General features: G+C 47.2%; 1 protein-coding gene across 3 annotated transcripts in view; it reads right to left on the bottom strand.

Moving 5' to 3' along the window:
- Positions 1-25,655, bottom strand: part of Scm (Polycomb protein Scm) — a 156,031-nt gene that overhangs the window by 116,505 nt on the left and 13,871 nt on the right. For all 3 annotated transcript variants that reach the window (XM_037424887.2, XM_075896244.1, XM_075896243.1), the window contains one exon: positions 13,770-13,931. In XM_037424887.2, coding sequence (XP_037280784.1) covers positions 13,770-13,922 — 153 coding nt within the window. In that variant the 5' untranslated portion in view covers positions 13,923-13,931. The remainder of the gene's footprint in view (positions 1-13,769; positions 13,932-25,655) is intronic.

Genomic DNA, 25,655 nt, shown 5'->3' with positions numbered 1-25,655 from the left:
TATGCTTTAAAATTGCGTCTAAACAGCACAAGATGACTGTTAAGGGCGAAAAGTGTGCAGTCTTTGAGCACCTTGCCGCTGATAATGCGCCACTGCTCGCACTGTCGATCACATGAGGCCAGCAGGCGAGCCTCACTCTTAAAATAACCACAGTTTCCTGAAGTATTAAAAATACGCACGCTTTTTCCATGCTTTTCAAATCCGCAACTGGCTTTCGAATCACATGGTACAGAACGGGGGCAGCCATTGGTTGCTGCACGACTGTGTGTGTGCTGTGAGGCCTACTTGCAGGGTCCGTGCCTCATCAGGCAGCACAGCTGAACAATGCATTTACGCTTTTCTCGTGTGTTTATCCCCATTCATCATCATCATCAGCCTGACTATGACCACTGCAGGACAAAGGCCTCTCCCATGTTTCGCAGGTCCTGTGCTTGCTGCTGCCACTTTATACCTGCAAACTTCCTAGTCTCATCTGTCCACCAAACTTTGTCTCCCCTTCACCCACATGCCTTCTCTCGATTTCTAGTCTGTGATCCTTAATGACCAGCGGTTATCTCGTCTTCGCTATACGTTCCCTGCCCACGACAGTTTCCTCTTGATTTCAACTATGATGTCCTTAACACCCATTCATTTCCTGTGTAGTGGAGCATACGCACCAACGCGTATGCGCCTTCCGAAGAGAACAAAAAGCCCCGCGCTCTGATTGCACGAGAACCTGAGCCGCCTTTGCCAGACTTGCCGTACGGCCATTTTTCGTTGCGACCTTGTTGCGACTTCTCTGGTTCAATAAACGTCATCACATTTGGTGGAGGCTGCTGAGATCCCCAAGCAGACCTGGAGCTCCGCTCTTACAAGTTGCCCGAGAGACCACCGCGAAACATGACTGACGCAGTCGCCAACCAGCCCATCCCAGCCCAATAAGCACCATCGGCTGCCCCGTCTACCTGCCCCGGCGCTACTCGCCAATGGGACCCACCAATCTTCAGCGGCAATGGTGAGCAAGACGTCAAAGACTGGCTCTCCTTGTACGAACGCGTAAGCGCCAGCAACAAGTGGGACGACGACTCTAAGCTCGCCTACGTTATCTTTTACTTGGCAGACGTAGCTAAGCTTTGGTTTACCAACCGCGAAGCCGCCATTTCCAACTGGTTCTCCTTTAAGACCCTCGTGACTGAAGCGTTCGGCTGACCAGAGGTCCGCAAGCTCCGCGCTGACCAGCGTCTGCGCCGCCGAGCCCAGCAGCCTGGCGAGACGTTTACTAGTTACATTGAGGATGTGCTCGACCTCTGCAGGCGTGTTAAACCATCATTGCCTGAAGAAGAGAAAATTCGGCAGATTCTCAAGGGTATCTAGGATGGCGCATTCCAGATGTTGCTAGCGAAAAGCCCGACCACGGTGGCAATCCTCGTAAGGCTGTGTCAAAGCTTCTATGAATTGTGCCGTTAGCGTTCCATCGCTTGACAGAGTGTCTCACCGCCAAATTCGATCTCGGCCGTCACACTCGCAAATGCCAACGTCCGCCAAGAAAGCCTGTCCAACCAGATCAAGGACTTCATCAGGGAAAAAGTCGCCCGACAGCTCTCTTTGCTGCTGCATAGCGATGCGCCCACCGCAAGCCTGCCTTCGACACTGCAGCAGGCCATACGCACTGAAATTTGCGATGTCCTCCCTACAGTGCAGGCCCCTTACCCATGCACTTCAGTAGCATCTAATCTCTCAGCTGTTGGCTACGCACCACCTGCGCCACCTTCACCTCTCAGCTATGCAGTTGTGGTCGCGTGGCCCCTCCGCATCCAGTATCCTTATCGGCTCCACCTCCTCTGGCCGCGCCTCCTGTTTACAGGCCCTCACCTCGCCTTTTCCATCCATCTAATGAGTGGCGCATCCATGACAACCATCCCATCTGCTTCGCGTGAGGCATCGCTGGCCACATTGCACGCTTTTGCCACCGCCGTCCCACACCTCCATACGCCTCCTTTGGAACTCCTACCTATGCGTCGCAGCAGGCCACCACGTCTGCATATGAACAGAGGCACTCTGACTCGAATGGTCGCCCATCAACTGCTCGTTTCTCATCTCCTCGTCGCCAATCGCCATCGCCTATGCGTCATAGACCACCTCCTGAGGAGGGAAACTAATCAGTGCAGTTCCAGAGGCAAGAACTGCAACTTCTGCGCAATTATCAAGGCCTTCATTTTCGCTGCAAAATGTTGTTGATGTCGACGTTGAGGGAGTCGCCACACTAGCGTTATTTGATACTGGGGCCGCCGTTTCTGTGATGAACGCAAAATTTTGTCGCAAACTGAATAAAGTGACCAAATCTCTCTGTGGCATGATACTGTCCACGGCTATCCCGCAACGCATTCATCCCTCACCTGTGTGCACGGCGGGCGTTGTCATCCAAGACGTTTTGTACATTTTCAATTTTTTGTTCTACCATCTTGCACTCATGACCTCATCCTGGGTTGGGATTTCTTATCACGTCATGAAGCTATCATCGATTGTTACAGTGCGGAAGTGTCCCTAGTGCCAATTTGTGAATTTCCATCGCCCGACTATTCACCCCTGCTCTGCAAACTCATCGCTGACAACGACATCACCTTGCCTCTGGAAGCTTCAGTCCCTATTAGCCTTTCATGTGTGGCGCAAGCTGACGTTCCGGTGGTGTTTACGCCATCTCCGGTTTTTACTGAACGCAAGGGCATCATACTCCCATTTGCCATTCTTAAAATTGTGTCTGGTTTAACCGTAATGCTTGTTACCAACCACTGCAACTACCCCATTGGCTTACTCCGTGGTGAAACTTTAGGATATGTACAACCTGTTGGCCATATCGATGATATTATTCTTCCCGACGAAACTCCATGTCACATTGCCACAATCACTCATGCGTCTGAGCCATCAAGTTTGTTAGCCTTCGACAATGCTATTGACGCAGACCTTCCCCCCTCGCATCGCCGCCAACTTGTTGCTCTCCTTAACAAGTTATCTGCATGAATTTCCATGAAGATCCCTAAAGTGCTCATGCAGGTGTCCTGAAAACCTATGAAAGGCTACGCCAACGATATTACTGGCGAGGAATGTATCGCTTTGTGCAGAAATACGTTCAGTCTTGCACCACTTGCCAACAGAACAAGACACCTCCACAGCATCTTACTGGCATGTTACAGCCGCTCCCGTGCCCGGCTCGCCCATTCGACCGCGTGAATATCGACCTCTATGGCCCCCTCCCATATAGTGGCTCTGGAAATCGGTGGATTATCGTCGGCGTCGATCATCTGACACGCTACGCTGAGACTGCAGCTCTACCGGCAGCGACCGCCCACGAAAATGCACTCTTCAATCTCGGCAGCTTCATTCTACGCCATGGTGCTCCACGGGAATTACTCAGTGATAAGGGTCGAGTATTCCTGTTGAAGGTCATCCAAGCTATCCTCGCTGAATGCAACATCATCCACCGGAAATCTACCGCATACCATCCACAGAGAAATGGTCTCACTGAGCGGTTTACCGCACACTTGGCGACATGCTGAGCTTGTACACCTCCTCCGTCCACACTAACTTGGACGGTGTATTACCTTTTGTTACCTTCGCTTATAACACCGCGACGCAAGCGACTACCGGTTTTTCCCCGTTCTTTCTGTTGTACGACCGCGAACCTTCCCACCCACTCGACACAATACTCCCGTACTGCCCTGATGCATCTGATTGCTCCCCGCTTTCGTAAGTCGCTAGATACGCTGAAGACTGCCGTCAGTTGGCTCGGTCTCTAAGAAGTGAGGCTCAAGGTATACAAAAGACTCGACATGACGACGTTCACCACATAGCTCCTACGTTTCGTTCTGGCTCCCTTGTGTGGCTTTGGGTGCCCCCGCACGTTCCTGGCCTGTCTTCTAAACTTCTGGCCCAGTACCATGGTCTGTACCGTGTCATTGACGCGACCTCCCCGGTGAATCACATCATCGAGCCATTAACACAATCACCAGATTTGCGCCGTCGAGGATGCGAGACCGTACACGTCTACCGTCTCAAGCCCTACTACGACCCCCTCATTGTGCCTACTCCCTGAGTCGCCAGGATGGCTACTCTTCACCCCGGGGGTTTTGTAGTGGAGCATACGCACCAACGCGTATGTGCCTTCTGAAGAGAACAAAAAGCCCCGCATTCTGATTGCACGAGAACCTGGGCGGCCTTTGCCAGACTTGTCGTACGTCCATTTTTCATTGCGACCTTGTTGAGACTTCTCTGGTTCAATAAACGTCATCACACCTGCTATACTCTGCTCTCCACTTTTCCCTCAAGGTTACACCTATCATTTTCGCTTCCACTGCTCGCTGTGTCGTCTTCAGATTAGGTGGAACCCTCTTAGTAATCCTCCAGGTTTCTGCTCCATAGGTAAGTACCGGTAAGATGCAGCTCTTATATACCTTTCCTTCTTGAGGGATAGTGACAATCTACCATTCACGATTTGAGAATAGTTGCCAAATGCGTTCCCCCCACTCTTATTCTTCTAGTTATTTCAATCTTGTGGTTTTGCTCCACGGTTACTAAATTTAGGTGCATTGCTACCTATCTCAAAGCGCCATTATGAATGGATTATCCCCATTATGGATGAAGAAAGCCGGAGCTCGCACAACAGCCCCGCTGTCAACGTGAAAGATGTTATGGCAGCACGCTCTGTAGGAATAAGCTACGAGCAGATGGTTCGATTTGCGGCAATTCTTAGCTTCCAAAAGCCAATGCATCAGAAGTCATTCACAGCCATCAGCCAGAAAGTCTGTGATGCGGCAATGAATGCCATCGGCAACAATCTTGCAATGTTGAAGGAGCTCCCAGTGAAGGAAGTTGGCAGAGATGACACTGCCATTGATGTATGGCGGTACGTGGCACGAACGCGGCCAAAAGAGCCACAATGGCATCAGCACTGTAGTGTCCCTCGACATTAGGCTTTGTTAAAATTTTCTAAGTCCTGTCGAACTTCTGCCTAGCTTGCAGCCGGCACAAGGCTCTGCCAGATGCAGCTCAAGTCTGGCAAGCGTTCCGTGGCCCTGTGAGCAAAATGTGTGTGAGGAGCGAATGCAAATGAGCCGTGAGGGACAAACTTCTGGTGCTGGCGCATTTTAGTGGCAGTGGCATCCTACAAGAAGAATCATTCTTTTTCATGTGCAAATTTCATTGCATTTAATGGCATCTTTCATAAATAAACTGCCACGAGGTGTTCTAGGTGACAGTCGTCAGATGGTAGCGTAGGGCAGCGAGAAGTAACGCAGAGGAATGCACCCGAACAAAGGCTTTATGAGCAACATGTTGGCCTCTTTCAGCCACATCCCCACTGCCCCTTGCCGTCTAGTACAGTTATGTCCCCCAGGAAAAAAGAAGCCGTCCGGGCTACTTATAAATAGCAGAGCCCAGGCGGATCGTAGTAACGCTTTAATTGTTCGACATGCACAATTTTGCGCTGCTGGTGGCGCTTGTCCGAAGGTGGTTCTAAGGGTTCAACAATATAATTCGGGAGACGTTTGCTTTGCCACACGGTAGGGACACTGGTACTTCTAAGCATGTTCTGGTGACAATCTAGGGCTTGCCGCAGGCACCCAAAGCCATACGAGCGAGCCAGGATCATAAGATGCAGGGGCAACAGCACGATCCCGGCGGTGCTTCTTACGTTGCTGGTCCTCAGATGCCAACATGCGAGAGAGCTTGCGGCAGGCTTCTGAGTGAGCAGCAGCTTCAGACAGGGGCATAGGTTCCGTGGCATCAGGGCTATATGGAAGAATAGTGTCCGTGGTGGAGCATGGCTCGCACCCATAAAGTAGAAAGAAGGGGGAATATCCCGTGGTGGCCTGCGTGGCAGTGTTATAGGCATATGTGACAAATGGAAGCACATGGTCCCAATTGGTGTGGTCAGACGTGACATACATGGTGAACATGTCGCCAAGAGTTCGATTAAAACCTTCTATCATGCCATCAGTCTGTGGGTGATATGCAGTTGTGGTGCGGTGACTGATAAGGCATTTTTCGAGGAGAGCTTCAATGACGTTGGAGAGAAACACTCGGCCTCGGTCACTGAGTAATTCTCTTGGGGCGCCGTGGGGCAGGATGATGTGGCGCAGGATAAACGAGGAAACATTGCATGCAGTAGCACTAGGTAGAGGTGAAGTTTCTGCATAACGTGTCAGATGGTCGATGGCCACGATCACCGATCGGTTGCTGTCTGGAGTGCTCGGTAAAGGACCATAAAGATCGATTCCTACACGATCAAATGCATGTATTGGGCAAGGAAAAGATTGCATTGGGGCAGATGAATAGCGAGGAAGGCGTAGGTGTTCGAAAGTCTTAAGTACACCTGCATGCGTGCACTGTGGGCCATCGTGACACGTCGCACAGATGTTTGAGCGGAGCTGCCGAGGAACGACGAGCGACCATTTTTGGCCCTCTGTAAGGCAATCGCGGTGGTATAAGAGTCCATCAAGAACAGAGAAGTGGTGTGCTTGCAACGTAATGACCGGCTGGCAGGAGGCGTCGATGGCTGTTGTCGAAAGTTGAACATAGAAACAATCTATGGGTCCTACTGCTCGAAAACCATGTTGGTAGCAGAGAGGGAGGACTGAGCTAGTGAGGTATTAGGGGAATTGGTCTTGCCGTGTAGTGGGGAGTGTGACAAGGCATCTGCGTCAGAGTGTTTTGTGCCGGAATGGTAGAGCGCGCAAATGTTGTATTCCTGAAGTCGAAGCGCCCATCGAGCGAGACGACCTAACGGCTCTTTCAAGGAAGAAGGCCAGGACAGAGAATGGTGGTCCATTATTACGTCGAACAGGTGGCCATAGAAGTATAGTCAGAATTTAGTTATGGCCCAAATTGTCGCCAGACATTTCTTCGCTGCGACCGAATAGTTAGTTTCAGTCTTTGTCAGAGCGCGACTGGTGCAAGTGATGGCATGTTCATCAAAGCCAGCCTTTCGTTGAGCAAGGATGGCGCCAAGGCCCACAGCACTGGCGTCTGTGTCTAGTTTTGTCAGCGCGCTTGAGTCGAAATACCGCAGGATCGGAGGAGAGGTGAGAAGACGACGCAGTGTTTTGAATGCAGCATCGCTATCTGGTGACCAGGTTGAAAGATTGAGGTCAGCACGTAGGAGCTGTGTCAAAGAGCCTATGATGGTGGCGAAGTTGCATATGAAGCGTCGAAAGTATGAACATAACCCGACAAAGCTGTGAAGTTCTTTCAGGGTTTCAGGTTGTGAAAAGTCAGCGACAGCTGTTTAGTTTCGACGAATCAGGGAGTACCCCGTGTTTTGTCATGACATGGCCTAGGATGAGAAGCTGCGGAGCAGCAAATATTTTTTACGTTTCTTCAAGTTGAGCTAGAGGCTGGCGTTGGCGATGCATGTGAGGAGGCATTCGAGTCGAAGTAGGTGAGAGAGAAAGTCCGAAAAAATAATGTCCATATCGTCCAGGTAACAAAGGCAGATTTGCCACTCCAGCCCCAGCAGGACGTTATCCATCATCCTTTCAAATGTGGCAGGCACGTTGCATAAGCCGAAGGGCATGACGGTAAACTCATATAGACCATCTCGGGTGAAGAAAGCAGTCTTGGGGTGGCCTACTTCAGCCACAGAGACCTGCCAGCAGCCGGATCCTAAATCGAGGGACGCGAGAAATTCTGCACCGTGGAGGCAGTCTAGCCCGTTGTCAATATGAGGAAGCGGGTAAACATCCTTACGGGTTATGTTGTTCAGACGACAGTAGTCCACACAAAAGCGAATGGTGCCATCTTTCTTTTTTACCAACACTACAGGAGAGGCCCAGGGACTGTACGAAGGTTGTATAACACCACGTTCGAGCATGTCTTCTATGTGCTCATCGATGACTTGGCGCTCCGTCGTGGATGCACGATATGGCCGTTGACACAATGACACGTGGTCTTCGGTGTCGATGTGGTGGACAACAGTGGAAGTGCGGCCTAAGTGAGCTTGTAGAAGGTTGAATGACGAACAAAAGCAGTCGAAAAGCGCAACCAGCAGAGTGTGCTGGTTGGGTGTGAGGTTGGGGTCAATGCATCGAGAAAATGGTAGGTCAAGTGACGGCTGCGCACGAAGAACATCAAAGTCCATAGCGTCAACCTGTAGAGGAGCGGAGTCATCAGGCACATGATGGACAAAAGCTGGGTCAAGGTCGTCAGCATGACCAAGGCACTAATCGTGGTGCAGCATGACTGGGCACAGAAACATGTTGGAAACGGGAAGTGTGCTTACACCCTGTCAAATAGTAAGGAGGGCAAAAGGAAGTAACAAGTGGTGACGGTGAATAGCAAGCTTAGACAGCGTGAAACGAACGGTATTGTCGGAAAACACAGCACAGGAGATGAGAACAAAAGCGGATGAGAAAGGAGGAATGGTACTGTCCGTGGCCACCAACACTCTACTAGAAGCAGCTGAGAAATCTTCTGCAATTTTGCAACCGAATGGAGACAGTGAAAGTTCTTTGTGGGCGCAATCGATAGTGGCATCGTGGAATGACAGGAAGTCCCATCTAAAGATCATGGCATGAAAGCGAGGCAGAATGATGAACTCAATGTGGTAAAGAATGTAGTCTATAAAAACACGAACAGTGCACTTTCCCAAGGGATTGAGCGGCTCGGCGCTAGCTATGGATAACGAAAGTGCTGAAAACGGCGTGGCAACTTTGCGAAGCTTAAGACAAAGCTGGTCGGAAATTACCGATACCACTGCTCCCGTATCGACAAGCGCATGAACAGCAATATCTTTGGCAAAAACTACAATTACATTCGCAGGTAATAAATGAGGTCTTGAGCATTTTGTAGAGAGCGCACTTCTTGCCTCTGGAACTGCGTTCGTTAGTTTTCCTCTTGGGGAGCTTCACGTCGGCAGATTAGTGGCGATGGGGGATGCCGAAGAGGGGACGAAAACCGCCGTGTGCGGAAAGTTTGGGAAGCAACAGGCGCGGTGTCGAATGGCTGAGCACCAGTATGAGAGCAAAAGACATAGTCTGGACCAAAGCTTTGTGGCCGCACAGAGTCATGAACATCAGCGGCAATACCGTGATAAAAAGAAACAAATATTCAAAAGAAAGAAAATCAGAATATATATTCTGAATAAAAACGATTCACTCCAGTGGACTTCTTGGTGTGAGGAGAAGCTCTGCAGCCGGTGCCAGCACAACCCGGCCCAGCGACGCGTGAACCTCGCACGTAACCAGAGTAGCTAAGATTGTTCTCGAAAACCACAAGCTACGCACTTGCGGCGGAGGAAACAATTTTAGGACGTAAACAAAACAAAGCCATGAACGGGCGCGGACGTGTCAGGTTAACGCAAACATCGCCATAAAACCTGAAGGTAAGGTGCTGTGATCATTAGACTGTAAGCTCGTCCCCACTTAATTCAGGTGTAGTTGCATCGCAGTTCTGAGCGGCACGCATTTTTTGCTGCGCAGCTGCGCACCCATGCGTGCGCGATGCCACCGCCATAAGATCAACTAGTGACACTAAGAAGACTTTCATTAAACGGAACCTGAAGGAACCGGGAAAATGTGTTCCATTTAACAAGAGTTCCGTTTACTGAGTGGTGAAGAGGGTTGCAGCATTCAAGTATGAAACCAATCATATCAGAGGAAGTTGTTCCATTTAAGCAGCAGTTATGTTTAACAGATTTCCGTTTACTGAGAGTCTACGTATATGCAGCCAGTCATGGGCATGTTACCAGTAAAAAGTAACAGTTACTGAAGCCAAAAAGCAACTCTGTTACAGTTACCAATTTTCTAAAAGTAACTTGTTACAGTTACGGTGAAAAAGTAACATCGTTATTTTTCCGCTGCTGCATAAAAATTGATTACAAATCGAATGATATATTTTAATAAAGACGTAAGAAGGCATGCAGGTACTGAAAGTTGCATGTCGTGAAAACCTAGAACGAGGCTGCACAGGGCCAAAGTTTTGACCTAAACAATGTGTGTGTGTGTGTGTGGGGGGGGGGGGGGGGAGGCTTCTGGAAATGTGGTTCATTTGCTACGACGCACCGGCTTGCAATAGCAACTCGTGGCCCCCTACCGAACGTTTGAAAGGACATGTGTGACTAATGAACTGATCGACCCCCGTTTATTTTTATTTCTTTGCCAGCGTCTACTGAGGATACCACCTGTATAGGAGGCGAAACCTCAATCACTTTGTTAATGATTGTTGTGTTAACTAGAAGTAGTGCTTTCACAATCAGTTACAAACCAGTTTTAAATGCTTCAGGCTTTCAGCAGTTTCATGCTGCTGTTTTCTAGCCACCTGTCAAACGCGACTTGCTGGAAGTCTCAGACAGAGGAATGCTCCACCGGCATACCAAGAAAAGCATAGAAGCTCAAGTGAAAAAAATAATATGTATATTCCCCTTACCACCCCACCCCCCATCCCCCCCTAAAAAAAGAAAAGCCCGGGGGGGGAGGGGGGGGCACATTAACTTGGCAAGGTGTTCAGTGGCAACATTATTGATGTTCGACATGTAGTTTTACGAATAAACATACCTTCCAGACGCACTTCGCTTCAAATCAGCCGGACAGGTCTTTGTCAAATATGTTCACCTTTAGACATGTAGTATGCAAGTAAACGCCGAACTCGGTTTTCTGTAGGAAAGATATTCCTCTTAGTGACTTGTTCTCTTAAACTGCGATAGGAGCCGTGGAAAGTTGAAAGATGGAGAGGACATTGTAAAGAAGAAAGTTATATATTGAAAAAATGAAAAGTGTGTAACACCGGCCTTAAACGAGTGGGAATGTTGAATGATTTACAAAAACTGCAGTAACTGTATTTTTCATTACAGTTACTCAACAAAAAAGTAACAGTGTTACAGTTACAAGTTACTTTAAATAAAAAGTAACTAGCTACAGTTATAAGTTACTGAGAAAGGTAACTACCATATTTTTTGGTGTATAAGTCGCGTTTTTTTTCTGAATTTTTTTGTCGGTGCGACTTATATACAGTCAAAATCGGGTTTGATGCCGCGGCGGCCGCGACCACTTCGGCAGCCTAGATATTGCCGTGCGCCCCCTGTTGCCATGCACAGAAACCGTATTTTACAAGAAATAAAAATAGTGGTAAATTAACTCTCTAGAAATACCACAGCTGATGTAGCGTAGCACAGAAAATAAATATTCAAAGAGGGGTGAAAATGTGCAGGGACTTTAAAATTTTTAAATGATGAAAGGCGAGTTTAGATTTTTGAGCCGCCTCCTTTGCCATCCCTTTCATTCGCACTGGCGGCTGCTGCTTTGGTGTGCGCGTCGCATGTGTTGTGCCAGTCGTAGCGTGTAACGTAGACTCAGCGGCTTTGCTAATCTGACAACGGCACCATGGCTCCACATGAAAAGGCAAAGTCGACGAAGTTTCGATGCCAAGTTCAAGCTGCGCGCATTTGAATTTGCCGAAGAACATGAAAATCGTGCTGCAGGGAGGGAATTTGATGTCGCCGAAAAAATGATCCGGGACTGGCGCAAAGCCCACTGCGTCCTCCGGACAATGAAGTCTACAAAGAAGGCCAACCGCGGCAAGAAGGCATGCTGGCCGGACCTAGAGCGTAGTCTGTGAACGTGGGTGCTGCAACAGAGAGCCGAAGGAAGAGGCCTATCAACAGTGCAGCTGCGCCTGAAGGCGAAGGCTCTGGCAGTGGAGACAAACGCTGTGGGGTTCAATGGTGGTCTGTCGTGGTGCTTCCGCTTTATGCGCCGAATCAGCTTGTGATGACCCGCACTACAGTGTGTCAGAAGCTTCCTGACGACTTCCAGGCGCAGCTGGAACGCTTCAGCTCATTCGTGCGGGAGGAAGTAGCGAAGAACAACATCAGCGCGAGCCACATTGTCACACATGGATGAACTGCCGTTGACCTTCGACATCCCGCTTGGGAGAAGCGTCGCCGAGAAAGGCCAAAAGACTGTCACGGTGAGGACAACAGGCCACGAGAAGTCTCCCTTCACCGTTGTGCTCGCCTGTTGCGCAGATGGCACCAAGCTGCCTCCCATGCTTATCTTTAGGAGAAAAACCTTGCCGAAAGGTATTTTCCCTTCTACAGTGGTGGTTCAGACGAATACAAAGGGTTGAATGGACGAAGAAATGATGCGTGTGTGGCTTGACCACTGTTTTTCCCGTCAACCCGACGGATTCTTCCACGTGAAGCCAGGAATGCTGGTGATGAATAGTATGCGGGCACATATCACCGTCGTTGTCAAAAAAAAAAAAAAAAAAATCGGTTCGAAGAATTGTATGCCTGTAATTATACCCGGCGGCATGACCAAGATGCTTCAGCCACTCGATATTTCGGTTAACCGCAGCTTTAAGGCCGTCCTGCGACGTTTGTGGGAATCATGGATGTCGAAGGGTGAACGCAGCTTCACTAAAACGGGGCGCATGAGATGCGCTGAGTTAGGGGAAGTGGCGAAATGGGTGAGCGAAGCATGGAATTGAATATCTGACAAGATCATTGTGGCGGGCTTTCGCAAGGCCGGTTTGATCCCCTGCGTGACCGATGTTGAGTCCGAATCGAGCGAGTCGGAGGATGACAGTGACGTGCCGGAGGACGACGTGCCCGGAGTACAACCCGAAATAGCAGCGCGATTTGTCAGGGACTCGGAAGAAGAAGACTTCAATGGATGTGATTAAACGCTGCTAGCCGTCGCTATAAAGATACTTCAGACTGAAAATATTGTGTTTATGTATGTTGGGAAGAGCTCGCACGCTAATCGATAGCCGGGTGAGCAGGTGCGACTTGTACACTGGTGCGACTTATATACGTTTTTTATTTTCGGAAAAACTGCCATTTTGAGGGGGGTGCGACTTATAGACCGGAAAATACGGTAGTTACCGGTAACATGTTACTAGTAACTAGTTACTGCCCAAGACTGTATGTAGCACTGTGTCTGATATAACAATACAAGCGAAACCAAAGCTGCTGGATACAGACTGAGAAAGCTACCTCCACACTTTACATATGCGGCGGACCTTCAGAAATATATTTTGCATAATGAATTTTCCCTCACTCCTCGCAGCAGCTCTCTATTGAATAGCTGGTGTAAATTCTTGGCAATTATGACTGCTCAACACTGTCAGATTGCGAAGCTGACACCATAATTTTATATTTGACTAGCAGAGGTTATTTTAATTACAGAACTTTGATGTTACTGTTACGTAAACACGAGTCGCACGCACATCTGTCAAATTTGCCAGCCAAGTGCATTTTCCTAAGAACACACGCACATTGGTTCGCACAAAGGTCTGTGAAAAATCACTATGTTGCCAAAAACAGGTAAGTTTATATTGATTCTGTAAACTGAATGGCGGGACTTAGTACTAGGATGTGCTGTGTGCACGAAAAATAAATTCAACATGCCCAAATCGACGATTCAAAGCGTCGATCACCGGTGACCGATTTGAATAGGCGTGGTAACAAAAGAGTTAAGCAGGCCATGAACGTATAAAGTCTCTATGAGACTAGGTTGAGGATTCGTCACAACTACATTTTAACCGTTATACGTTTAAAGTGGGTATTGCACTACCGAGGTTCAACTTAAGAGACTAGGCCAACATCCCATGCAACTGGACATAGTTCAGGTGAAATAAAAAGTTGGGCCAGTTAGTGTTTTTTTGTGATAAGTGAGGGGGGTGCGGAATAAGCAGCTTTTATTGTGTGCTATATATTTCCCGCTCCTTCAATTCTCATTACTTGCGTGCGCATTACTAATGCACGACAAATGTCCTGAATAAAAACAACTTTCACGTACCTTGAGGTAGACACGCTTGAATTCGTGCAAGCAATTCTCGGAGCAAAACTCCTTGCGCGCGTGGCCGACGGTTATGGCGTGCCTCAAGTCCTTGCGATTGTCCTCGCACCAAGCGCAGCACGGCTTCAGGTGGCCGAGACGACTCCTGGACATCTCCTGCTCCTGAGGGGCATTCAACAATGAGCATGCCATTTCCCCAAATTCCATCAGTTCAACAAATCACTTTCTCTCAAAGGTCTCGTAAAAAAGGGCAACATTTATATGCACCAAACAATGCACATACCATGAGCAATACGAGTCCCTTTTCATTTTAACTTTTTATATGGCAAGAAATAGGAGGCTTCAATTAGATTATCCAATTTCACAAACCACTATTGCCCTAAGTGGTGATGATTATAAGTAGGCATGTACAGAGAAGAACAAGATAGAGCCTGCACTCAATACATGACCATAATTTCCGCTCACTGAGAAGTTACCTCTTTCTAAAAAACCACAGCTGCATCACTCAATTTTGATGGCAGCTGCAAAACCCTGCAACAGAGGTACAGATGCTGCAGTTACAGCACACTGGTTGGGGTAGGCACCAGACATGACCAGGTTGATCTGGTGCTTTTGTTATGACACAAAAGTCATAGAATCGTGTGGTGCAGATGCCTGCAGCCAAGGCTGCAGTCAGGGCTGGTAAGGTTTTTTTGTAACTAAGGGTTAACCAGGATCCTACTGCTGCTATCCGTTGTTGAGTTGTTGAGACTTTGCCGTTACCGGCACCAGGAACTCGGGAGGAAGACGCCGAGCATGAAGAGAGTGATGTATAAACTGTACAGAGGTTCATTTTACATTATGTATAGACAAGCATTTCACTACATGACGAAGATCTAGACGAAGATGTCATCCTAGATTGTGAAGATCTTGTCGAAAACTCTCGCAGGAGCCTAGTGCGGCTGGTTATCAAGAGTACCTTTCTCTTCACCTATAAATGGGGGAATGGCTTTAAACTTCGCTGCCCGACCACCTGACACACATCACTTTCGACGGTGCCGCCCACACCTGCCCTGGTCAGTGTCTTTGACTGGGACGTGGCCACCGCACTACTCTTCTGGCGCCAAGCTGCCTCTTCCTTGAGGCGAGAATGCTGCTGGGTGCTAGGTTCCATGTTTGTACTACCAGGAACATGAAAAAGAACCCCACTCATCACACTCATTTTGCGGGACTAATTTTCATTCATGCTGTCGCTGCTGTCTCTGTGTCGACCGAAACCGTTTCGGTCGTCTCGTTGTACACTTAGCGGCGCCACGGCTGCATGCACCTTGCTTCCAGGCTGGGAGGACAATACCCATACTTGGATGGCTGTCAGTAGGCCTGCATCCTTTCGGCAATTTGTTCGCAGAACCCCGAACACCCCTTTTTGCTTGGCTCCAGTGACGATCCTAACAAGGTACAGCAACAACCCGAGCATAAGAGGGCGTGGGCAGCAGGCTCTGTGAATGCGCACACATCTTCAAAGCAAGTTTTTCACCAACAATATTACATAAACCCCTATTAGGAGACATGTACATCCAAAAGGACCCAATGAAGCTTGCATATTCCGTTCCTTGATTGAAAGAGTAGATCAAGGTACTCAGGTCGTTGTCACGTCCTGGGTTAGATGAGTCGGGCTGCAAGTGAATGAGATGAAGCTCATAGAGGCTACTGGCACATCATAATCATTTCCGTAAGAGTAGTGGCGTTTTTCACAAGATCACTTGGCATAACAGTCTTATGGACATTCTTCACCATAGAGCTGTCAACACTGTGATAGAGGGTTAGGATACTTTCTATGTAAGAAATGTGCAACCCCCAAATGTGTGGCATGCTAAAGAGGCTCTGCAACACTTTTTGAGCTGGATGCTATATACTTAAAAATTCATTGCATCATCACAGGCCCAAGTATCATTCCTTTGGCCGATTTCAGCATGATGCGCTCAGCAGTTGCTGGGGTCGGTGCTGAAGGCTGCGACGTATCCATGCGTGTGCCCATAGACATGTCACACGCATGCACATACACAAACAAGCATTAAAATTTTGCTAGTTTAAAGAAAAAAAAAATCTCATGTGCAGATGCGAAGCAGCGGGCACTAATGCTTACACTGGCAGCAGCGTTGATGCCCTGCTTATCGTGACATTGTGCAGGAGAGAAAGTTGGGGAGGCGCAAAGCACGCTGTGATGGACCAGTTTTTGCTATCGGAACATGCTAATCACTGCTAATAGTCAATAAGAGACAGAAGATGCTAATAGGACAAGACCCACATTATGCTCTTTGTTGCGCACCCAGCCAATTTTTATTGTTCAACAACACACAGGAGAACTCTCTCATCCGCACTACCTTGAAGGTCAAAATTCAGTGCCTGTCATATAGCGTGTATTGTAAACTGTTTGAACCTCCTGCGCGAATAGCGTGCGCATCGAACGGCTGAGAACGACTTAAAAGAAAGAAACGTCAAGGAAATAGAACACGCTCTTTTCCCATGGATGCTCGGATTTGCGAATCTTTCATTGGGCGTCTTTAAACGCCAAAGCGTGGTTTTCCCACATCGATTTTCGTACCGACCAGCCAACATCCCGAACTTTTCATTCCTGGTGTGGGTGAGCTGCTCTTCAAGCAAGACCAGCATGGAGCGAGCGAAGAACAAGTGGGCCACGCAGCGAACGATGAACACGAGAATCATCAACGAGGAGTCCAATCACTTCGAGCTTTCTGGTCTTCGAATTCTGCACTGCCGCCTACGCGCCAGCAACGTGGAACTTAAAGCCTTGAACAGCGTGGTTGCAGCCCTGATGACTGACGACCTGGCGGCAGATGACTATGAGCTGGTCATGCAATACGATGATGCCACGAACAGAACTCTGGCATTGTTCGAGCGCCACATCAACGTTCCGAAAACTTCTGCTATGCTGGTGTAGTCTACAACTTCAGCCATGGGAGCAAGGTCTTATGAGAGTGCGCCAAGCAGACATGAATAAGGAATAAAGAAGAGGTCGGCGGTGGGCTTCCCCATGTGGATGGCGGCTCCTTTTTTTTTCTCCACGGGGTGGCCAGTGAACAATTGTGCACTTCAAGCAGTCAGTTTTTACAATCGAGAAACTCGCTGCTAGCAGATGCTGCCTGCGTCGGCACTGCGAGGTGAGAGAGGGAATGGAAGAGATGCGAAAGGTGGAGGGGACATGCATGTGCCATGGTGCTGTAAACGCCGTGGGGAGGGATGCCTAGAGGAGTGAGAGGCGGGAGCGAGTGTAGGCTACAACACACTGCCTGTGTCAGAGCTGCTGGGCAATAAGGGGGGTAGCATAGGGAAGGAAGAGAGGGGGAGAAACGCACGTGTGCAGTGGGGAGGTAGATCCAGCACGACCAAGGGACACAGCCCCTGCCATAAGTTGCTTCGCATCCAAAGTGTTCAAGGTAGGCACACGTGATGCACCTTTTCCATCGTGCTATCCTTTCTACTTAGCTCTTAGCGCTTTCGTCAGAAGGAGAGGAGAGAAAACATTGGAAGTAGGTGCCTTTGTTGAGTGTGGTCTTTTCTTTGTACTGCTTATCCACTGTTTGGAATAACGTGTAAGTATGCCTAGCAACCCTTTTGAAGAGAAAGCAACAGCAGCGTGTGGCAAATATTTGTAACTCTGCTTGTACAGGACAAATTCCATGATTGTTTGCAGTGGTCAATTCGTGAGGCAATAAGCTTTATTACTTCATCTTTACAATAGTTACTTGGAAAGGTGTTGCAGGGACCTTTAATTAGCTTCTCCCACAATTTATTATGTAGTCATCCACAGACATGGATGGGGGCACTGCCACAAATCCTGTGGAGACAATATGTACATACGCCGGAAAGCTCAGAAGCTGAGAGTTTTTGGCATCTGGTTTTTAGACTTTCCATATTTTCTGCTTAGATTGCACATCTGAAATGTAATTTACTAATGCCACAACCACCCCATGTTGTCTTTCAGCCTTATGCCAGTGCTCTCGTGTGCCAATTTGTTTAAAGCTGTAGCAGTTTTCAAAAGTTTGTTTTACCATAATGCAATGATGCTACGCAGTGAAGTAACAAATATTTAAAAGGGACTACTTTTACTGGACCCCAGAGGGCCTTTCTTTATTTTAACCAAAAGTGCCCGCCGTGTCCGTCAGAAAAACATTACTAACATATGAATCCATTTTAAATTCACTAATGCTTAAAAAAAATTGGGGAGCCCCTAAGCTTCGCCTTTAAAGGGCCAGTAAACAACCCCAAGGTCCTGAATTATTATAAGGAGAAATATGTGCACTTTTACATCAAGAACATGCTGCGCAAGAATTTTGCAAATATGTGCTATCTTAAGAAAGTTACAAGGGCTAAAACATTGCTTTCAGCTGGTTTCAAACTTTCGCACGGCCTCGCCACCCTTCTCCTTCAGAGGGAGGGGAAGGCGTAGCCCATTGTCGTGACTCCACCCCCTTTGGCAATTGACGTCATCGGCAAACTCGATCAGTCGCAATGCACTTCTGCTTGCTGCGATGCCTGGTTGTTTACTGTTTACCCGGTGCCGCTGTTTCTCTGCAGCCCAGTCGTTTGAATTTGTAGCCGACAATGATTTGCAGCAAAGCTGCGTTCCAAAACCCAGAATCGAAGTTGAGCCAATTTTTCGGGAATTCAATTTTTCAGGAGCAGAATGTCGTGCCATCTGGGAGCAGCAACACAAAACACAAATATTGCGTTTAATAGTGGGTCTGCTGATCAACAGGTGGTGCGACAGCCTGCTCGCTCCCAGAAACTAGGCCAGTGACGTGTCCGGGTTTCAATACATGGAGCCTATAGAGTTTCGCAACTTGTATGATTGAATAGCTCTGTCGTAGCTGTGGGTGGGAACAGTTACTGTCATTGACTTTACTATTGTTTGCTGAGACCTGGTTTAGACTAATTGACGAGCTGCGTGCTGCGTCACGTCACCGATTGCCGAGTTGGCGTCACTGCGCGTGGAAGGAGCAGTGGTCAGAGGCAAGAAAGGAGTGCGAATTGTTCTTGAAATGGAGGCCCTGCGTGGCACGCAGCTCTGTGATATTCATAAAACATGATAGCTGCGCTCTACGAATTGCCGAGTTGTTTCAGGTGTGTAAAAAAAAAAGTTGGACCCTGTTGACTGGCCCTTTAGGAATTTGAAGTGATAGCGATATCCTGAGTGCGTACCGAGTTCAAAATGGCTTGTGTCAGTGAAGTTTTCACGTATGACTGCACTCTGTGCAATGGGTAGCGTGCTTTAAACCACAGGCAATTGTGTGCATGAAATCTTTTCGACCTTGCTATGCACCCACTACGTAGCCAGGAAAAGGCACAGTAATTATAGTGCTTTGTGTAGTGGGTGATTCACTTTAAACCATGAAGATGTTATAACCACATGTTCTCAGCCCTGATCACAATGTATGCTTGTAGCATGCATTAATACTGCCATATTACATGTGACAATGTGAAGCATCTATACAGGGCACGTGTGTTTGCCTCTTTCACTGCATTTCCATGTAGAGGAAGTTACTATCACTGTATTTCCAAGCGGACGCGAAGCTCGGTGGTACAACATCCGTTTGCCATGCAAATGGTGTTTGAACAACACTCAGGCACAGAATTTTTCATTATTTATTTCATTTGCACCTTTCTCGATTTTTCGCAGAGTTCTTTAACGCTGTCGCGTTGAAATGTACTTCCAATGAATTGCTGATGCAGTATAGACCAAGCAAAATGTATCTGCTGACTACACCAGAGGCTCGTCATATGCAGTTCCTATTAATTAGTGCATAGTACTGTGATAATTTTTACTTGGATCAAGGGGAAGTAAAAAGCTTCCATTTACTGTTTATCAACTACTTGAATTTTTGGACGATTTCATTGAGGATTCAGTTATAATTTTTTCCCCTTTCTTTGAGGGGGGGGGGGGGGGGAGAGATCGAACTCACGATAACCCCCTCTGGCTTTGCTGCCGATAGATTCACAGTCCCTAGGGAGTTTGAACAATCGAGTGTGAACCATACTCAGCAGCAACTAGGCTCGCCTAGGGTATCACGAACTTCAGGCTTGAGAAGTGGGTGGTGATGAGCAGGTGTTCACAGTAGTCGTGGGCAGCAAAGTTGCTGTCAGCTCCCAAGTGGTGAACCCTACTCTTTGCTTTCTAAGGGAAGGACGAAGAAATGCCCAAAATACACCAAAGCTGTGGCCATTATCAGCTTGTCAAAGATGACAAGCTGACAACACTGAAATAAAAGCGTCCCAAATACTCAAGGAGAAGAATGCACTGCCATTCTCAAGCAAGTTGGGCAGGCAATAGGCTGTCCTGTCTCAACTGATGACATTGATTGTGTTCACCGTGTTGCTGCAAAATCTGGTGAAAAAATATCATTCCACTCGTTAATTGCGAGAAGAAAAACGAATTTGTTAAGAAGGCGCACAAAGCACGAATTCACACATCCCAGGTCGGATTCGATGGAGCAACTGATCGGGTCATGTATGTATGTGATCCCTTGACCCTCGAGAACGAAAAACTGTTTTCTAAGGCCCTTTCATTGAAGAAAGAAAAAAGGTGGTCTTTTCTCTGGACAGAAAACTGCCAGGTAAAGGCATGAAAGAATGAGAACCGGGCTTGCAAGAACACCACACCCGGTCTAATGTTAGTGAAGAACACGAGAAAATCCATTTGGAAAAACACGTTCCGGGAACTTCGTAGCGACCACAGCATTCTTGAAATTAAATTACTAGATATTTCAGAATAAGATACTATCAAAACGTGCAAATGAATAGACTAGGATAAATTCCGACAGAATAGAACCACCAATGAGTCACGAGCCTATCACGGACATCGAACAGTGGGCCGAAAAAGCTGATGTGAAAGACGTTATAAAGACAGTGACGCTAGATCTTTCTATCGATAAGATAGACAGCCACTAGATGCCCAAATGGGAGCCTATACGGTCATTACAGGACAGGTGGCAGAAACAAAGACACAATAAGCAGTTGAGAAAACGCATTGCATTACTCAACAAACAAATTGAAGAACATTGCCGGACTCTTAGTAATCAGCAACGGGACGAGATCTGCAACACAATGGACGGACAGATTGGCACCGGTAACACATGCTGCCTGCTCTGGCACCTGCTAGACCTGGCCAAAAAAAAAAAGTCATATCAAAGGGACAACATTCGCAGGATAATACATAAACAGGCAAAGGACGAAGAAGGAATCCTTTCAAAGCTCTGAAACAGATACGCTTCTCAAAACCCAGCTATTCCACACAAAGATTACACGGGAAAGCCCAACCTCTATCTGGACAGGGACTTTGATGAGGCCAAAATATGGACCGCTCTGCAAAAGGTCAACAGCAAATCGGCCCTGGGATCGGACGGCATAACCAATAAGGCCCTTTATAACTTGGAAAACGAGACTATCTCCGAACTCACTAAGTACGTCAACGAATGCTGGACCTGAGGGTTCATACCTGATCAATGGAAAAGAGCAAAAGTGTTGCTCATCCCCAAGCCCAGAAAACCCGCAAACCTTGCCAACCTTCGTCCCTTATCGCTTACTTCAGGCGTCGGAAAGGTGATAAAATAGGCAGTCTTCAGTCGTATCAATGAACATTTGGACGACATGAAAGCATACCTGTACACCATGCTCGTGTTTCGAGCTCAACTGTCCACACAGGATGCAATGTTACAAATCAAGATACAACAAGACTAGAAGTACTAGGGCCGTCTTAGGATTAGACCTCAAAAGAGCCTTAGACGCCGTAGCTCATGCAGCCACACTAAATGCAAGATGGCCACACTGAATCTAGGCAACCAAGTGTACAACTACGTGAAGCGTTTTATCACGAACAGAAAAGTCTCCTTAAAGCTGGGCAAACTCACATCCGAAGACAGGAGGCTTGGCAGTATCGGCACCCACAAGGCTCCGTCATCTCCCCTATTGCGCTTCAATCTTGTTATGATCGACCTCCTTGAACGTCTAAACGCCATAGAGGGAGTGCATCGGGCTGCAGACGACATTACAATTTGGGTATGTGATGGAAGTGACGGAGACATCCGAGCAGCGGCTACAGAATGCGGTTGAGGTGGCGGAACAGTACCTTGTAAGAACAGGTCCTGACTGCTCGTCAGAAAAATATGAACTTCTTGTATACAGCCCGACGCTCAAGGGAAGGCTTCTCAGTTATTCCGCTTCCGCATGCAGAATACGAAAAAATTCGTGTCCGCACCAAAGATGGGCGAGAAATTCGTCGGGTCAGGCAGATCAAGGTGCTCAGAATGATAATAGAATCAAATGGTGCCCAGTGATAAGAAATCTGGAGACTAAGGTCATGAACACGATGAGGCTTATCAGGAGATCACCAGTAGATATCGGGGCATGAAGGAGGCCAGTGTTGTCAGACTTATTTATTCCTTCGTGATTAGTCACATTACATACGTGGCCGCCTACCACAATTAGTACACTGCTAAAAAGACTAAGCCGAACAACCTCATTAGAAGAACAGACAAGATGGCACTGGGACTTCCAGACAGCCCAAGCACGGAACTTCTAGTGCAGTTGGGCATGCACAATATGCTTGAAGAGCTAATAGAAACACACCAAATTTCGCAACTAGACACACTAACCAGGACACGAACGGGCAGGAGCATTCTGGAAAAACTCGGGATAGCCTATCCCAAGCAGCATGGTGATGAGAAATCCCTCCTCAGCCCAGTCAGAGAAAAAATACACGTGGCTAACATACCCAAGAACATGCAACCCAAAGTAAATCAGGGCGAAAGACAGAACAGAGCCCGGTTTCTGCTACAAGCCTTTGCTAGGGTCAAGAAAGCGCTCTTCATAGACGCGGCAGAATACGCGGATCTGCGTGCCTTCACAGCGGCAGTCCTCAATACTGACAAACAATTGTTCAGCTCATGTAGCGTTCGCAGCGGACACCCTGAGGTAGTGGAAGAAGTGGCGATAGCCCTAGCCATAGTTTGCCCAATTGCTGATATATACAAAGTGATTCACAGATAGCAGTCAGAAATTACGCGCACAAGGCTGAATTTCGCATGAGGCCACAGCTATGCTTAAACCCAACACAAGTATATAACCCCCAAAACGATGGAAGAATGACATATTATATGTTTCCCGGCTCACCCCCCCCCCCCCCCCCCCCACGCCCAACCTCAATTAGGAGGTCCATCGCCTTATGTGAGGTCTCATGTTTCGCGCCCGCGTAGAAAAGTCCTCTTCAGGGGATGGGCATCCCGTAAAGAGCTGGACAGAGAGGAATAAATGACCCAATACTGTGAAATTACAACCATTTATAAAAAACCTAGGAGTATCTATCTATCACCAAGCCTCAATCTCGACAGATCTGAAGCGGTAGATAGGAGGCAATTGCAAACCCAAACCTTCGCCAACCCCATTAATTTTAAGAGGATATACGCAGATGTCTATTCAGATGATACTTGCAAATTTTGCGGCTATACTGACGCATCACTTACACACATTCTCTAGGAATGTGCAGTTTTAGCAGAAGAAAATGCAGTCTCTCCAGATGAAAGCTGCGGCGTGGTGGACAGCTGGGCTGCGCAGCTCCAACCTTTAAGATCAACTGTAGGCCATCCAGCAAGTCCGCGAGGCGGCGAGGAGACAGGGTCTGCGGTCATTCTCGGAGCAGCCTAGGTGCAGGCCATGAATTTCCCGGACTTATTAATAAAGTTGTCAACACCACTATGAGTGACAACAGGGTATTACGCATTCTAGCTGAATCAGATCTGGGCGTATTTACGTAGATCTTTTCCTTTTCGAGTGTGTTCCTGAAATGCTACATAAAAAGAGAAACATGGCTTCGCTGGCACCAACAGAAGTATGATCTTTGATACCTGATAACCATCAGCGCCTCGTTCATCTAAATGCAAAAAGCCTTTGCCATAATCACAATGTTATCAGTTGTTTTCGTATTTCCCTTTCAATTCTTACTTCCCTTTCAGTTCGTATGCATAGCTGATATATACTAAGTGATCCACTGATAGTAGTCAGAAATTACGCACAAGGCTGAATTTCGCATGAGGCCGCAGCTATCCCTAAACTCAATGCAAGTATATAACCTCCAAAAAGACGGAAGAACGACATATTTATACGGTTCCCGCCTCACACATCCCCCCAACATCCTCGTGCCCAACCTACATGCAAGAAGCCTTCGCCATAATCACGATATTATCAGTTGCTTTCATACTTCCCTTGTAATTCTTACTTCCCTTTCAGTTCGTATGCATCACCGAAACCTGGCTTTGTAATGATAACTGTGGCATTTCTGTCTGGATTTCTGTCTCATCATTCAGAATGCTGTCACCGCTCAAATGATTGTCATGGAGGATCAGCTGTATTTATTTCCAAAAATATGACGACTAGAAGACGTGGCATTTTTATACTTATTGTGCAGTACGAGTCAGTATGGGTAGAACTAGACCGTTCGTTTTTATACACTGTTATCAACAAATTTGTTTTGGGCTGCATATATCATTTCTCATCGTCATGTTCATCAGAATTTATGATTCATCTGGATCACATTTTCAACATTTTAGCTTCAGAAAATAAGCATGTGCTAAAAATAACCAAGTGGGTGATATTACATCAATTTGTTGGACATCGACAGTAGGCTGTGCAAAAGCTACACTGATTGCTTTAATAGATTTGGTTACGAACAACTCAAGGCATCACCAACAAGATGTCATTTTTATAGAACAGAAATGCTTCTAGACCATGCATTAACTAACATCACTCGAACGCCAAGCTCAGGAGTCATTAAAACTGTTATTAGCTATCATTATCCTAGTTTTGTCACCTTTAACTCATCAAATAGCTTGGACGCTTCACGACACTTTGCCAAAGTACTTAATAAAAATACCTTTGTAGAGATGCAAGTAACAGTGATCGGGCCAAAATTGATCAAATTAAAGACCCTGACTGTGTTCTTAAAAGGTTGTGCAAGTTCTTTCGGGAAGCTATGTCTCGAAATACAACTATTAGCAAATGCAAACGTCGCTACAGTTCACCTCGATGTCTATGGCTAACCAAGGGGCTTCTTGAAAGTATGCGTAAAAAAGATAACTTACACAAAAAACAAAAAAGCGATCATTCAGCCTTAATTTGGCATCAAAATACAAGAACTGTTGCAACTACTAAACTCTTTATTCAAAAAGCTAAGAAAAGTTATTATGAAAAAAAATTCCTAAGTCGCCCCGCCACGGTGGTCTAGTGGCTAAGGTACTCGGCTACTGACCCGCAGGTCGCGGGTTCAAATCCCGGCTGCGTTTCCGATGGAGGCGGAAATGTTGTAGGCCCGTGTGCTCAGATTTGGGTGCACGTTAAAGAACCCAAGGTGGTCGAAATTTCCGGAGCCCTCCACTACGGCGTCTCTCATAATCATATGGTGGTTTTGGGAGGTTAAGCCCCACATATCAATCAATCATCGGAATTCCTAAGTCATCAGAACAATTAAAAGAAGAAATAAGAGCTGCTTAATTTATTCCTTACCAAGACATGTCAGACTTCAATTAATAATATTGAATATAATGACTGTATGCACGATGATGCGCTTGAAATTATAAATACTTTCAGTGACTTCTGTAATGAAACAGGGATGCTGGATGTAGCATGAATCGAGTTAATTTTTCATTTTTTTTCCCTTGCAACACCAGAAGAAGTTTTCACCGAGATTAAGAACTTTAAAGATACTTCGCCCGGATTAGATGGCACCCATGCTCACTCATAAAAAATGGTAGGTCCTTCAACCTTTCAAACACTGGCCAGTATATTTAACACTATTTTTTAAACTGGAATATTCCAATCACCCTTAAAAGGGCCCCT

The sequence above is a fragment of the Rhipicephalus microplus genome, chromosome 5 (genome assembly GCF_043290135.1).
Source record: "Rhipicephalus microplus isolate Deutch F79 chromosome 5, USDA_Rmic, whole genome shotgun sequence".
Taxonomy (NCBI): Eukaryota; Metazoa; Arthropoda; class Arachnida; order Ixodida; family Ixodidae; genus Rhipicephalus; species Rhipicephalus microplus.
Note: the sequence above shows the minus strand (reverse complement) of the source record. Positions and strands in the feature narration are given on the sequence as shown.